General features: G+C 48.9%; 1 protein-coding gene across 2 annotated transcripts in view; it reads left to right on the top strand.

Annotated features, from left to right (window-relative positions):
• The first annotated feature begins 272 nt into the window (after positions 1 to 272).
• The window catches only part of NELL1 (neural EGFL like 1), an 853,841-nt gene continuing 841,837 nt past the window's right edge, over positions 273 to 12,276 (top strand). For both annotated transcript variants that reach the window (XM_022583758.2, XM_022583757.2), the window contains exons 1-2: positions 273 to 766; positions 9,328 to 9,456. In XM_022583758.2, coding sequence (XP_022439466.1) covers positions 712 to 766; positions 9,328 to 9,456 — 184 coding nt within the window. In that variant the 5' untranslated portion in view covers positions 273 to 711. The remainder of the gene's footprint in view (positions 767 to 9,327; positions 9,457 to 12,276) is intronic.

Genomic DNA, 12,276 nt, shown 5'->3' with positions numbered 1-12,276 from the left:
CATTCCCCTCAGGGCCCTACTCGCCCCTTGCCAACCAGTTGCCTAAGCAAATCCCGAGTAATTGTTTTCCGGGGAGGGGCTGGGCGCGCTCTTTGGCGCCACCTGGGTCGGGATTCCCCCTGGAAAAAAACCCACCCGCGGGGGCTCCGCGGCTCTTAGTCTCGACCAAGATGAACTAGGGCAACTTCTGCAGTCTCCAGCGCGGCACGGAGGCAGAGGCAGCGGTGGTGGCGAGGCCGGCTCGTCTGGGCTGGAGGGCGTGAAGCCGAAGGGGTGCTTCCGCCTCCAGCTCCTCCCTTTTGCCCGCGGGTCCTGGGACTCCAGCTCCGGTGCTCCGAGTGGTAGCGGCTGCTGCGCCGTCCGCCCGGGTCTTCGCAGCGGAGGGGAAGCCGCTCCCAGCGCCGAGCGCAACCTGCCGGAGTGGCCGAGCCCCGCGCTCCCGCTCCAGCTCCGAGGAGAGCGCAGCCGCAGCGGGGGCCGGGGCCCGAGCAGGGTGCCGCCGCCCGCTCTGGGGGACGGGCTGGGGGCGGGGCGGCCGGGGCCGCCTTCCTGGGCGCGATCCCCGAGCGCAGCACCCGGCGCCGCCGAGCCACCTCCCCCGCCGCCCGCTAGCAAGTTTGGCGGCAGCGAGCCCGGCGCGCCTCGGAATCGAGGCGCATTTGTTTCCTCCTGGCTTCCGCGCGCCCGGTTCGGCGGGGACCCTTGGGAGCGATGCCGAAGGATGTGATCTTAATTGTGTGGTTTTGTGTGTGCACCGCCAGGACAGGTAAGCACGGCTATGGCTGTCGGAGGGATCCAGGGATGGGGGGAGCCGCGCCGCTGTGCCCGGCGCCCACCTAGGCGTGAGGAGAGGCAGAGCTGAGCTCTGCACTGTCCGGGGAAGGGCGTGGATGGGTCCCTCGAACCTCTCTGCCCCGGTCCAGGTGAAAGGGTGAAAAGTGGGACTCACAGGCTGGAAGATGCACCCCGAGGAGTGCCCCCTTCCCGGAGGACACGGCCTGGCGGACGCAGGAGTGAGGGGCGCGGCCATTCGGGCGCACCCTCCTGCTGCTAGTAACCGGCTTCCGGGTCGAAACCCACAGTAGGGCGGGTCCGCGAGCCCCACACCCGTGAACTTGACAGGTGCGGTGGAAACCGCTGTCCTTGCGTCCCGCCGGGCCGCAGACGGAGCGCTTCCGGCCGGCGGGCGCTGCGAGGGCCGGGAGGGCGCGGCGCGGGGTGAGGGCTGCGGGCGATCCTGGGATTCCGCGATCTCTTCCTCGTCCCCTCCTGACTCTTCCCCAGGGGAACTCCAGGAGTGGTCTCTCTTGCCACCCCTATCCCCCCTCCCCCAGAGGGCAGGACAAACTGGGGGGAATTGGAACTGTGGGAGCAATCCCGGGGAGATTCTCTCAGAGCTCGCACTAGTTTTCCCGTGCTATAAACTGCACGTTGGGGGTTGTAAAGGGGAGGCAAGGATAATTGGCGTAATTTTCTGAAGTCCCCACTTCTTTCTGCCTCCAGAGACGCAGTTGTGAGGACTCTAAGCGCGCCTCCTTCCTAAAGCGTCTACTCGCCCCCAGCCCCCATGTCCCCTGGGGCTTGGAGACCCTCTCTCAGCCGCCTTCTCCAGGGGACTAGTAGTAGATTTGGAAAGGTGGGGGTGGGGTGGGATGGAGGAGGAAATTAGCAAAAATAGGACCCTCCCCCCAGGGGTGGGGTGGGGCGTCGCGAGGTTTCATCCCTACGCTAGCCATCCTCGCCACGCGCGGCCGACTTCGCACCTCAGAATCGGTGTGTAGTCATTCCCTCTGCTTTTCTCTTTTTCTCTTTTATCACTCTCATTTCCCTTCTCTAGAGGCATAGTCTCCTTCCCATGCAGAGTTTATCTGTAGAGGGCTGGGGAGGGATGCCCGGCCTTGGTCCGCTCAAAAGTTCCCTCCGCTGGCCCTTTCCATTTTCCCCAGGACTGAGCGGGAAGCAGCTTTTCCTTTGCTTAATGAAAGCGGCGGGTGTGGACTTCTCCGCGGACAAAAGGCATCCCCATCCCTTTCCTATCTCCATCCGAGCTCCCCAGGCTGCCGAGGTGCCAAGACTCGGTCCAGCCTAGAATAGGTGCTTCTTGAGTGCTGGCCCATCTAGATGGGTTAGTCTTTTAAAAACCGAGAACACACTGGAAAAAAACGCGCCCCCGGAAGATCAGAGCAGGCGAGGCTAGTGCAGAGCCTGGGCTAGCAGCCCTGCGTGCAGAGAATTGGAACCGAAGAGAAAGAAACTAGGCGGGGGAGAGGGCAGCATTGGGCATTTCAGGTCTCAAGTGCACATCACAAACAAATATACTTAACGTCCTTTGTTCTCATTACTCTTTTGAAAAGTCGGCAAAAAGTGCTTCCCCCAGAAGTGGACTGTGTCTCCAGGGCACGTTGCTTTTGGAGATCTTTAACGACACTGTCTTTTCCCCTTCCCCACATCAAGCCCCTTTAAAACTTGTAAACATTCTCTTGCAGGGAAGATTTACTCCTGTATCTATTCATTCATTCAGTGAAGAGTTGAGTGTCTTGCTGGGTGCCAGGATTGCTTATATAAAGAGGAACCGGCTTGCTTGACTTCCAGAAACTTACAGCTTAGCTGAGAATCTAGATAGAAACCGAAAAGCAGTTTTATTGTACAGCTTGATGGGGGTGGGGGGAAGAGAGGTGGGAGTACAGGAGTTTGTATTGAGGAAACAGAGGAGGGGAGGTAGGAGTGAATTCTGGGGAGGGGTGGTCGGTAGTCAGGGAAGGCTTTAATCAGGAGGTGACATTTGAAAGTTGTGTCTGGAAGGCTTTGTAGGGAGTTTTCCAGGTGCACAGAGTAGGGAAAGCATTCCAGGCAGAGGGCACAGCTTGTCCAAAGTCAAGGAAGCATGGAAGGATCTGCCCATTGGTTGTGGCAGTTGCTTAGGGAGCTTGAGTTTTCCATGCCACTTGGTACTCTTTGAACACCAGAGGCTACCTATTTCTTCTACAGAGATTATCAGAAGAATGAGAAAGACAGGGGGGAATTATATCTCACTTCTTTCACTTAAAATTTCTTGCAGCTTGAGGTGGTCTGATGAGCAATTTTCTTCTTTGGTTTTGGCCAGGAACCATCATACGAGCATCACACATCCATCCTCTGAGGTAGCTAAGCCTAGCTCTCAATTAGTTTATCAGGATCCAAACAGCCACTTGGAAAGTTTATTTGTCAAGTGGGACAATTGCTGTCTGGGCTGTTAACAGTCCAAGATGAAATAAACACGTGGTTCCCCGAGTGAGCTGCTCCGATATCACTGCCTTTTAATGGAAATGAACAGATGGTATCAGGCACATTTTAATTAAAGCAGCACTGCAGTGCAGCAGCAGTTACATATGAAAAGATCTAATGATAGGTGTCACAGGAAGCTGCTTAAATTACTCATTGTTCAGAGAATTTGTTTTAAAGAGGAAAGTGGAGTCAAGAATAGGTCCTGTTCTCCAGTGCTGGTTATTTCTGGGTGAAAAAAATCTGAGATTTCCAGGTACATCACTAATAATGAAAATTTAGAAGGCTACGATAACAGTAGTAATAATACATTATGTCCATGAGTTTTCTCCAGTAACCTGGAAGTGTGAATAATGTAAACTCAGTGATTACTCCCCCATGGCATTCAAGTGTGGTTTGGTCGCCAGGGCAATGGTTAGAGGGAGCCCCTGGGGCTGAGTGAATGCCTTTTGCTGCCACCTGCTGGAAAGGAGAGCTTTCCTTTTAGAAGCACCTCCCAGGCAGTTCATTAACTATGAATTGAATAATAGAGCTGTGAACAAAAAAGCCCCCAGCCTCCAGTGATCATGTGAAATATTGGCTGATTTGGAACAGGCATAGAGCATATTCTTTAAGGACGTTGCTTTTGGGGTGGTAAGAAACTTTGTAGGAGTCCAGAGGCCCAAATCCGATCAAATGGTTGTGAAATCCTGCTGGTAAATGAGGTCTTGGAGCATCTCTCCAGCATCGTATCCCCCTTCATGGGCCAGAGGAAAACAGCTGCCATCATGCACAGTGAGCTGGGTTAGATTTGAAGTGAGCCACATCCAGGAGGATTTGCTTGGGAGCTTAGGCCTGGGACCCTGAAGGTGGATTGAGTGGGCTTTGGGCCTCAACACTCTCTGGGCTAGACTGAGGAGTGGCCAGCAGCAGGTGTCCTGGGAGATTAGGGTGGAGATTCTGAATCTCAGAGCCAGGCCTCAAGTGCCTCTGTGACATTCACATTCTGCCTTCCAGGTTTTAAAAAATATATTTTTTTCCCCAGAAGCTTTTTATCCTGCTTAATTCCAATACCCAGCTTCAGCCATTTGAGAGCAGTTATGGCCAAAGTAGAAAACTTCAATAGAGTTTCCTTGGAAAGGGCAAGAGCTCCATGCTTGGATAAGAAGCAGAAACATTAAAATAAAAAAATATTTTTATGGAACCAACACTTTCATACTGTATAAGGTTCAGGTGAAGCCATGCAAATGCTGTCTTATTAATAGATTTTCTGATTTTTTAGGCAGTGGGCAAAGTGCTATCTTTTACTCATCCAGCTATTGGCACCAGGTATTTTCATCTTGAAGGGGACCACTTAGAGAAAAGAATACGGTTCTGTTTCTGGAAGCCTAATTGATTTCTCTTGTTCTGTTTTAATGGGATGTTTTCATGACTAGAGGAATACAGTTATCTTAAAGCCAGGGAAGCCCCTTCGCTTGCAGGGTATAGGGAGAGGGGTTAATATAGATTTAATATATAGATTTCACAAAGCACAGCCAGGGACTTCCCTGGTGGCGCAGTGGTTAAGAATCTGCCTGCCGATGCAGGGGACACGGGTTTGATCTCTGGTCCGGGAAGATCCCACATGCTGCGGAGCAACTAAGCCCGTGCGCCACAACTACTGAGCCTGCGCTCTAGAGCCCACGAGCCACAACTAATAAAGCCCACGTGCCTAGAGCCCATGCTCCGCAACAAGAGAAGCCACTGCAATGAGAAGCCCACGCACCGCAATGAAGAATAGCCCCCGCTCGCCGCAACTAGGGAAAGCCCACGCACAGCAACGAAGACCCAACGCAGCCAAAAAATAAATTAAAGAAAAAAAAAAAAGCACGGCCAGAGTGAGAAGCCCTTCTATGTCATCTGGGCATGTGGAGGGGCTGGGAAAATGGGAGCCACCTGTATCTTTCGTATGATTCCAGTGGAGTTGAGGACCAGGGAGCTGGAATGGTCTGGAGAGCTGGTCCTATGAAAGACAGATGCAGCAGACCCCAGCTGGGCACCAGATATGTGCTAGGAGTGTTCATACAGTTATCACTGAAACCTCACGAGGCTCGGAGGCGCGTGTTATCCCCATTTTACAGTTAAGGGAAATGAGGCTCGGAGAAGTGAAATGATTTTTCCAAGGGCACAAATTTAGTAGGGAGAAGAGACGGGACTGAAAGTGGCTCTTAGTTTAGTGTTGTTTCCACAACGCTTTCCATACTGAGGTGTTCTCACATGGAGATGGGAATCCAAGGGCACCATTGGGGTGTTCTGCCAGTTCTACAGAATCCGTGTGGGCGCCTTTTAGGCTTGTCCGGTTGCAGGGCTCCAAGTTTGGGAGATTCAAACAACTTAGGGATAACCATTATTGTGGGTCTTTAGTCCCCGCGTTGGTCACTTACTGCCACAATAATATTGTATAACAAGCCACCCTAAACTCAAAGCAACATTTCTTTCGGTGCATGCGTCTGTCTGTCGGTTGGTTTGGTATTGGCTCACTGGGGCCAGGTGTGGCTGGGAGTCGTTCCAAACCCAGGTAGTGTGTCTGCTCCGTGTGTCTTAGTCTCCTTGGAGCAGTGGCCCAGTAGGGCCATGTTTTTCTCACTGTAATGCAGAGGTACAAGAGAACAGGCCCCACCACACAGGCACATCCAAGCCTCTGCTTGTGTGACATTGCTAACATCCTAATGACCCAAACTAGTTACATGGCTGGGCTCAAAGTCAAGGGATGGGGAGGTTTACTCCCACTCTAGTGGAAGGACATGCAAAGCCACATAGCAAAGGGTGTGGCTAGGGGAGGGGTAAAGATTTTTTTTTTTAATTTATTTTTGGCTGCACTGGATCTTCATTGCTGGGAGCAGTCTTTTTCTAGTTGCCCTGAGTGGGGACTACTCTTGAGGCGCGTGTTTTGCGGTGGCTTCTCTTGGTGCAGGGCACGGGCTTTAGGCGCATGGGCTTCAGCACTTGTGACACACCGGCTCAGTAGTTGTGACTCATGGGCTCTAGAGCACAGGCTCAGTGGTTGTGGCGCATGCGTTGTGGCGCATGCACTCTGCAGCATGTGGGATCTTCCCGGACCAGGGATGGAACCCCTGTCCCCTGCATTGGCAGGTGGATTCTTAACCACTGCGCCACCAGGGAAATCCAGGGGTAAAGATTTGAAGCCAAGAATTCAGTCAACCATATTCCTTTTAGAAAGTTTCCTGGGCTCGAATGCCATCCTGTCCTCTCGTGGTATTCCTCAGGTATGCATATTGCCCTTAGATCACTGCACCCAAAGCAGTGATCATACATCCACTATCAATTAATTAATCAGGTCCTGGGCTTCCCTGGTGGTGCAGTGGTTGAGAGTCCTTCTGCCGATGCAGGGGACATGGGTTCGTGCCTCGGTCCGGGAAGATCCCACATGCCGCGGAGCGGCTGGGCCCGTGAGCCATGGCCGCTGAGCCTGTGCGTCCGGAGCCTGTGCTCCGCAACGGGAGAGGCCACAGCAGTGAGAGGCCCGCGTACCGCAAAACAAAAAAAAAAAGAAAAAAAAATTAATCAGGTCCTAAATTCAGGGCCTGACATATATGAATCCTTGTGCAAGACACTGAGGCTACAGGGATGCTTCCTTCCTCTTGTGTCCGGCTAAGGTCACATTTCCCAAACCACATTCCAAATTCCTGGCCAGAGATAGACTAGGGTGGAGGTCCTCTGAGATCACTCTTAATTTAATTTCTGCCATAGAGGTGTAGAGCACTATAGATCAAACTGAAATATTAGTTCCTTTCCTGCCTTTTCAAGGTGATCATAGAACTGCTGGTATCTGAGCTCACTTGGAGAAAAACATTGCCAGTCTCAACAAGAGGCTTATGGTGCTGTGACCTGGGCTGATAGATGCCCGTTAGCGCAGTACTTCTTTGCACAGAGTAGGTACTCGGTCAGTCATCAGTCTTTGTGAATGGAGTCTGTGTCAAGCAGGTGGGATGGAACCTTAAGTGAGATCATAAGGTAAATCAGAGCACATCCCACTCTTCCTCCCCTTAAACACATACCTTAAAGCCCTCCAGTGATACTCCATTGCAATTAGAATACTGTCCCTTTCCTTGTCGCGGCTCACAAGGCAGGGCCTACGCTGGGGCCTCATTTTCTACCACTCTCCCCCGGGCTCACTCTGCTCTGGCCACACTAGCCTTTTCACTGTTTCCTCTACACGCCAAGTTTGTTCCTGGTTTGCATTTGCATTTTCTGTTCTCTGAACCTGGAAAGCTTTCCCCTCCAGATCGTCCCTTCCGGAATGACTGCACCATCGCCAGCCGCTATAGCCATCAGGTGTCTCCTCAGAGGAACCTTCCTCTACCACCTTTTTAAGCCTCCACCCAAGCTGCTTTCTGTTTCATAACTCTGTTTTATTTTCTTCGTGGCATTTATTGCCATCTCAAATTATCTTATTTATGTATTTGTTTATTTTTTGCCCTCTCCTCACCCGCTGCCCTAGGAATGCATGCCCAGGGAGGCCATCTCTAGTGCCTCGCAATGCAGTGTGTGTGTTACATAGAAAGCACTTAGTCATATCTGTTGAAAAACGACTGAATGAATGAGTTGTCTTTGGGTAAACTGGCCTCGCATCTGGCTGCATTTCGGAGGACGAGGGGAAGCCTGACAAAAATTGAGAAGGCAGCTCTATGCATGTGCCTTTAATTTAACCCTTTGTCCACCTTCGGCTCCAAAGACCCTTCCCAGAGCCACCTTCTGTGGACAGAAGCCTAGATTGCTGCAGCAGCCCGTTTCCTAACAGGAAAAGAGTGAGGAGAGGGTACATTTCCTTCTCCAGATCTGTGGGGAAAGGGGTGAGGGCAGGAGGACAGATGAGATTGTCACAGCGCTTGGTGCCCTGATGAAATGCACTCGGTCTCTCTGGAACAAATTGGGTGTAAGCTCTCCAGATCTTGCCTCAGCGACTGCATTACCACCAGACAAGCGTTGACAGTTGTTGCTGATTAAAACATTTCCAACCGTGCAATCAGAATTGCACTACTGAGGTGCTAAATGTAGACAGGCACAGCCTTTAGGCATGGCTTAAACATAGTCCCTTGGACTGATCGCTAGCCTTATTAATATATATAATTGGAAGCCACTTTGCAGCCAGGAGTGAATCATTCTGCAGAACACCCCGTGGATGAGAGACAGGCTTAAGGATTTGCCTTTTTCAGATGAGGCAAGGGGGTGCTCAGGGCCCTGTTTCTCTGTGCTAAGTTTCTCCAACAAGAGTTGTCAGGGTGTCGAACTTTTCAGGAATCCCCTTGAAATCTACATCCATTGTTCTGAGGATCTCTTTCCTGGCCAGTCCCTCCGCCACCCTTATCCATCAGGGTCAGGATCCCTCTCATTTTCTTCCTCTTTATCGAAGGTGTTGTTGCCTCATTAATAGTGCTCTGTGGAGGTGTTTCCTGGTGACGGTGGTGTCAGATCTCACTACTGTATCAGTCTCTGAAGCAGGTAGATCAGGGCCACAATCCTGTATCCACAGTTCCCAATTCTAAAAAAGCTCAGAAACCCAAAGTTTCTTCATAACTCACCTGACAGCAAAACCTACCCTGAGCTGAACTCCTTTGGTGGCAAAACTTGACCTGAACAGATATGAGGCTATTTATAGTCTTTATTTATACCAATTAGAGGACGATATCAGACTTTTTGCTCTACAAATATTGTGTTTGGTTACGGGGTACTGATGCAGACTTTGCTGAGGGTGTTACATAAAATGTAGTATATGGGCCATATTAGCTTTCCAACAGATGGTCCAGTCTGAGTTCTGAAATATTTGGCCCCTAGGGTTTTGCATAGGGATTATCAATCTGTAATGGGGAATGGGAGATGGGGAAGGGATGAAAAAACCGCAGTATCAGTGGGGGTGATGGAGCAAAGAGTTGCCTTCATTTTCCATCCAGGGAAAGAGCATCTCTAAGCACTCATCACTGGGTTCCTTGTATTCCCTGCCACTCCTGTGGCCTCTGTCATTTCTGTTCCATGTTGCCGCAAGCAAGTCAGCATTTTAAGCCAAGATGGCTCTTTGTTCCTTTTCAGTGGTGGGCTTTGGGATGGATCCCCACCTTCAGATGGACATTATCACTGAGCTCGACCTCATGAACACCACCCTTGGAGTCACTCAGGTGTCTGGACTGCACAATACCAGCAAAGCATTTTTATTTAAAGGTAAAGGCATTTTTCTCCTTTGCATGGGGGCAGAACTTGGGGAGGAGGGTCTGTCTGGGGACTGTTCCTCTGGTGTGTATTTGTCGGAGGATCATCTCTGCTATTTCCCTTGTGTTACCGTCATGAGGAATGTTCAGAAATGCCGAGGGTGTTTAGATATTTGGGGGGTGTTCTGAGGGTGTGGGAGGGGGCAGTCGGGGGCGTGGTGATGAAATATTTGGCTTGGCAGTGACATATTTCCCGGGGTATTTTGGTGGGGATCTAAAGTGGAATGAATTTGGAAAGTCCTTGAAAGCCACGGGCAGCCACATTACTTTTACAGGATATTTCTTCTACTGTTATTCCTATCTTTACCTATACCTACGTCCATTCCTGTTCCTGTATCTTTATCTCTCATTTAGTGGGTGGACCATGCACGAAGAGGATGTTTCATGGCTACATTTTCTTAGGGGTACAGCTTACTTGGTTCTGCCCACTATAAACTTGACTATAATTCATTAAATTGTTCAGCAAGCATTCCTAAAGGCAGTACAGTGTGCTTCTTAAAAGCCTGGGCTCTGGAGCCTGACTGCCTGGGATTAAATTCCAACCCTACCACTTATTGACTTTGCGACTTTGGGCGATTCCTTAGGCTGACTCTGCCTGTGTCTTCATCTGAAATAATAGTACCTAATGGGGCAGGTGCAAGGATTAGAGGAGCTAATCCATTAAAGTGGTTCAAACAGTGCCTGATAACATAGTAAATCCCTGGTAAGTATTAGCTGTTATTATGGAACTCCTATTGTGTACCAGGCAACATGCTAATAGTAGGATTATTAGTAAGGGTAAATAAATGTGGTGAGAGAAACAGTCATTACACAAGTAATTATTGACTTCCAGTGGCTATACTTACCATGAATGGGGTGTATAGGTTGCCAAATAAGAGTATATAGGGAGATCTGATTTATTGGGAGTGGGGAGATAGTGGTGGTCAGGAAAAGGCTACCCTGAAAAAGTGGTATGTCAGCAGAAAAGTGAAAAATGAGTAGAAAACTTGTGTAGGAAGAGGTGGCGGCTCAGAGCATTCTGGGCGGAGAAAATAGTATGTAGGAAGGTCTTAAGGCAGAAACAAATGGAAAGACATTTGGCATGGCTGCAAGGTGGTGAGTGGCTGGAGAGGTAGGCAGGGGCTAGGTCACACTGGGCCCAGAAGGCAGAATTGATATTTAGCTTATATCCACAGGCTTGGGTGTACTGACGCTTTATGGCCAGTGTCTATTTTGATAGGTGGGAGGCCATGTACTTGTTAACTATTGCAAATATTACCCTTGCCCATAGGCCATGTTAGTTTTTTACTTTACTCTCAGATCAGTGGGGGCCTTTGATAAGTTGAAGGAGGGGAGTGATCTGATCAGATATGGCAGCCTAGATACTCCTCTATGAAAATGCCTGGCAGGCTTCTTTTAACCCAGCCTTTTGTGAAGATAACAAAAGGATTATTTTAGAATGACTGAACCAACATTATGGGATGAGATATATATATATATTTCCTCTGCAGAGAATTTAAAGCTTCTTAGTAATATACAGCACATCTACAGATACGACTATATAATAATATATAACAAGACTACAGATATGTTAATTTCCGCTTACTCTTACTAAGGAATTGGTGAAGTAAGTAAACTGGGCATGGTTAAGAGAATACAAACAGGATTAGTTTTCTCTTTGCATTGTGCAAGGTCTCTTCAGTTACTGTTGAGTGGCCATTCCATTCTTTTTTTTTTTTTTAACGTTTTTATTGGAGTATAATTGCTTTACAATGGTGTGTTACTTTCTGCTTTATAACGAAGTGAATCAGTTATACATATATCCCCATATCTCTTCCCTCTTGCGTCTCCCTCCCTCCCACCCTCCCTATCCCACCCTTCTAGCTGGTCACAAAGCACCGAGCCGATCTCCCTGTGCTATGCGACTGCTTCCCACTAGCTATCTATTTTACATTTGGTAGTGTATATATGTCCATATATACACTACCACTCTCTCACTTTGTCCCAGCTTACCCTTCCCCCTCCCTGTGTCCTCAAGTCCATTTTCTAGTAGGTCTGCGTCTTTATTCCCGTCTTGCCCCTAGGTTCTTCATGACCATGTTTTTTTTTTTTTTTAGGTTCCATATATATGTTAGTATAAGGTATTTGTTTTTCTCTTTCTGATTTACTTCACTCTGTATGACAGACTCTAGGTCCATCCACCTCACTACAAATAACTCAATTTCATTCATTTTTATGGCTGAATAATATGCCATTGTATATATGTGTCACATCTTCTTTATCCATTCATCTGTCGATGGACACTTAGGTTGCTTCCATGTCCTGGCTATTGTCAATAGAGCTGCAATGAACATTGTGGTACATGACTCTTTTTGAATTATGTTTTTCTCAGGGTATATGTCCAGTAGTGGGATTGCTGGGTCGTATGGTAGTTCTATTTTTAGTTTTTTAAGGAACCTCCATACTGTTCTCCATAGTGGCTGTATCAATTTACATTCCCACCAACAGTGTATGAGGGTTCCCTTTTCTCCACACCCTTTCGAGCATTTATTGTTTGTACATTTTTTGATGATGGCCATTCTGACTGGTGTGGGATATCTCATTGTAGTTTTGATTTGCATTTCTCTAATGATTAATGATGTTGAGCATCCTTTCATGTGTTTGTTGGCAATCTGTTTATTATGTTGAGGTAAGTGGAGAGATATACCCTGTTCTTGGATTGGAAGAATCAACATTGTGAAAATGACTATACTACCCAAAGCAATCTACAGATTCAATGCAATCCCTATCAAAC

The sequence above is a fragment of the Delphinapterus leucas genome, chromosome 7 (assembly GCF_059928025.1).
Source record: "Delphinapterus leucas isolate spDelLeu-1000000601 "Yukka" chromosome 7, BTC_Dleu_Yukka2, whole genome shotgun sequence".
NCBI classification, from domain to species: Eukaryota; Metazoa; Chordata; class Mammalia; order Artiodactyla; family Monodontidae; genus Delphinapterus; species Delphinapterus leucas.
Note: the sequence above shows the minus strand (reverse complement) of the source record. Positions and strands in the feature narration are given on the sequence as shown.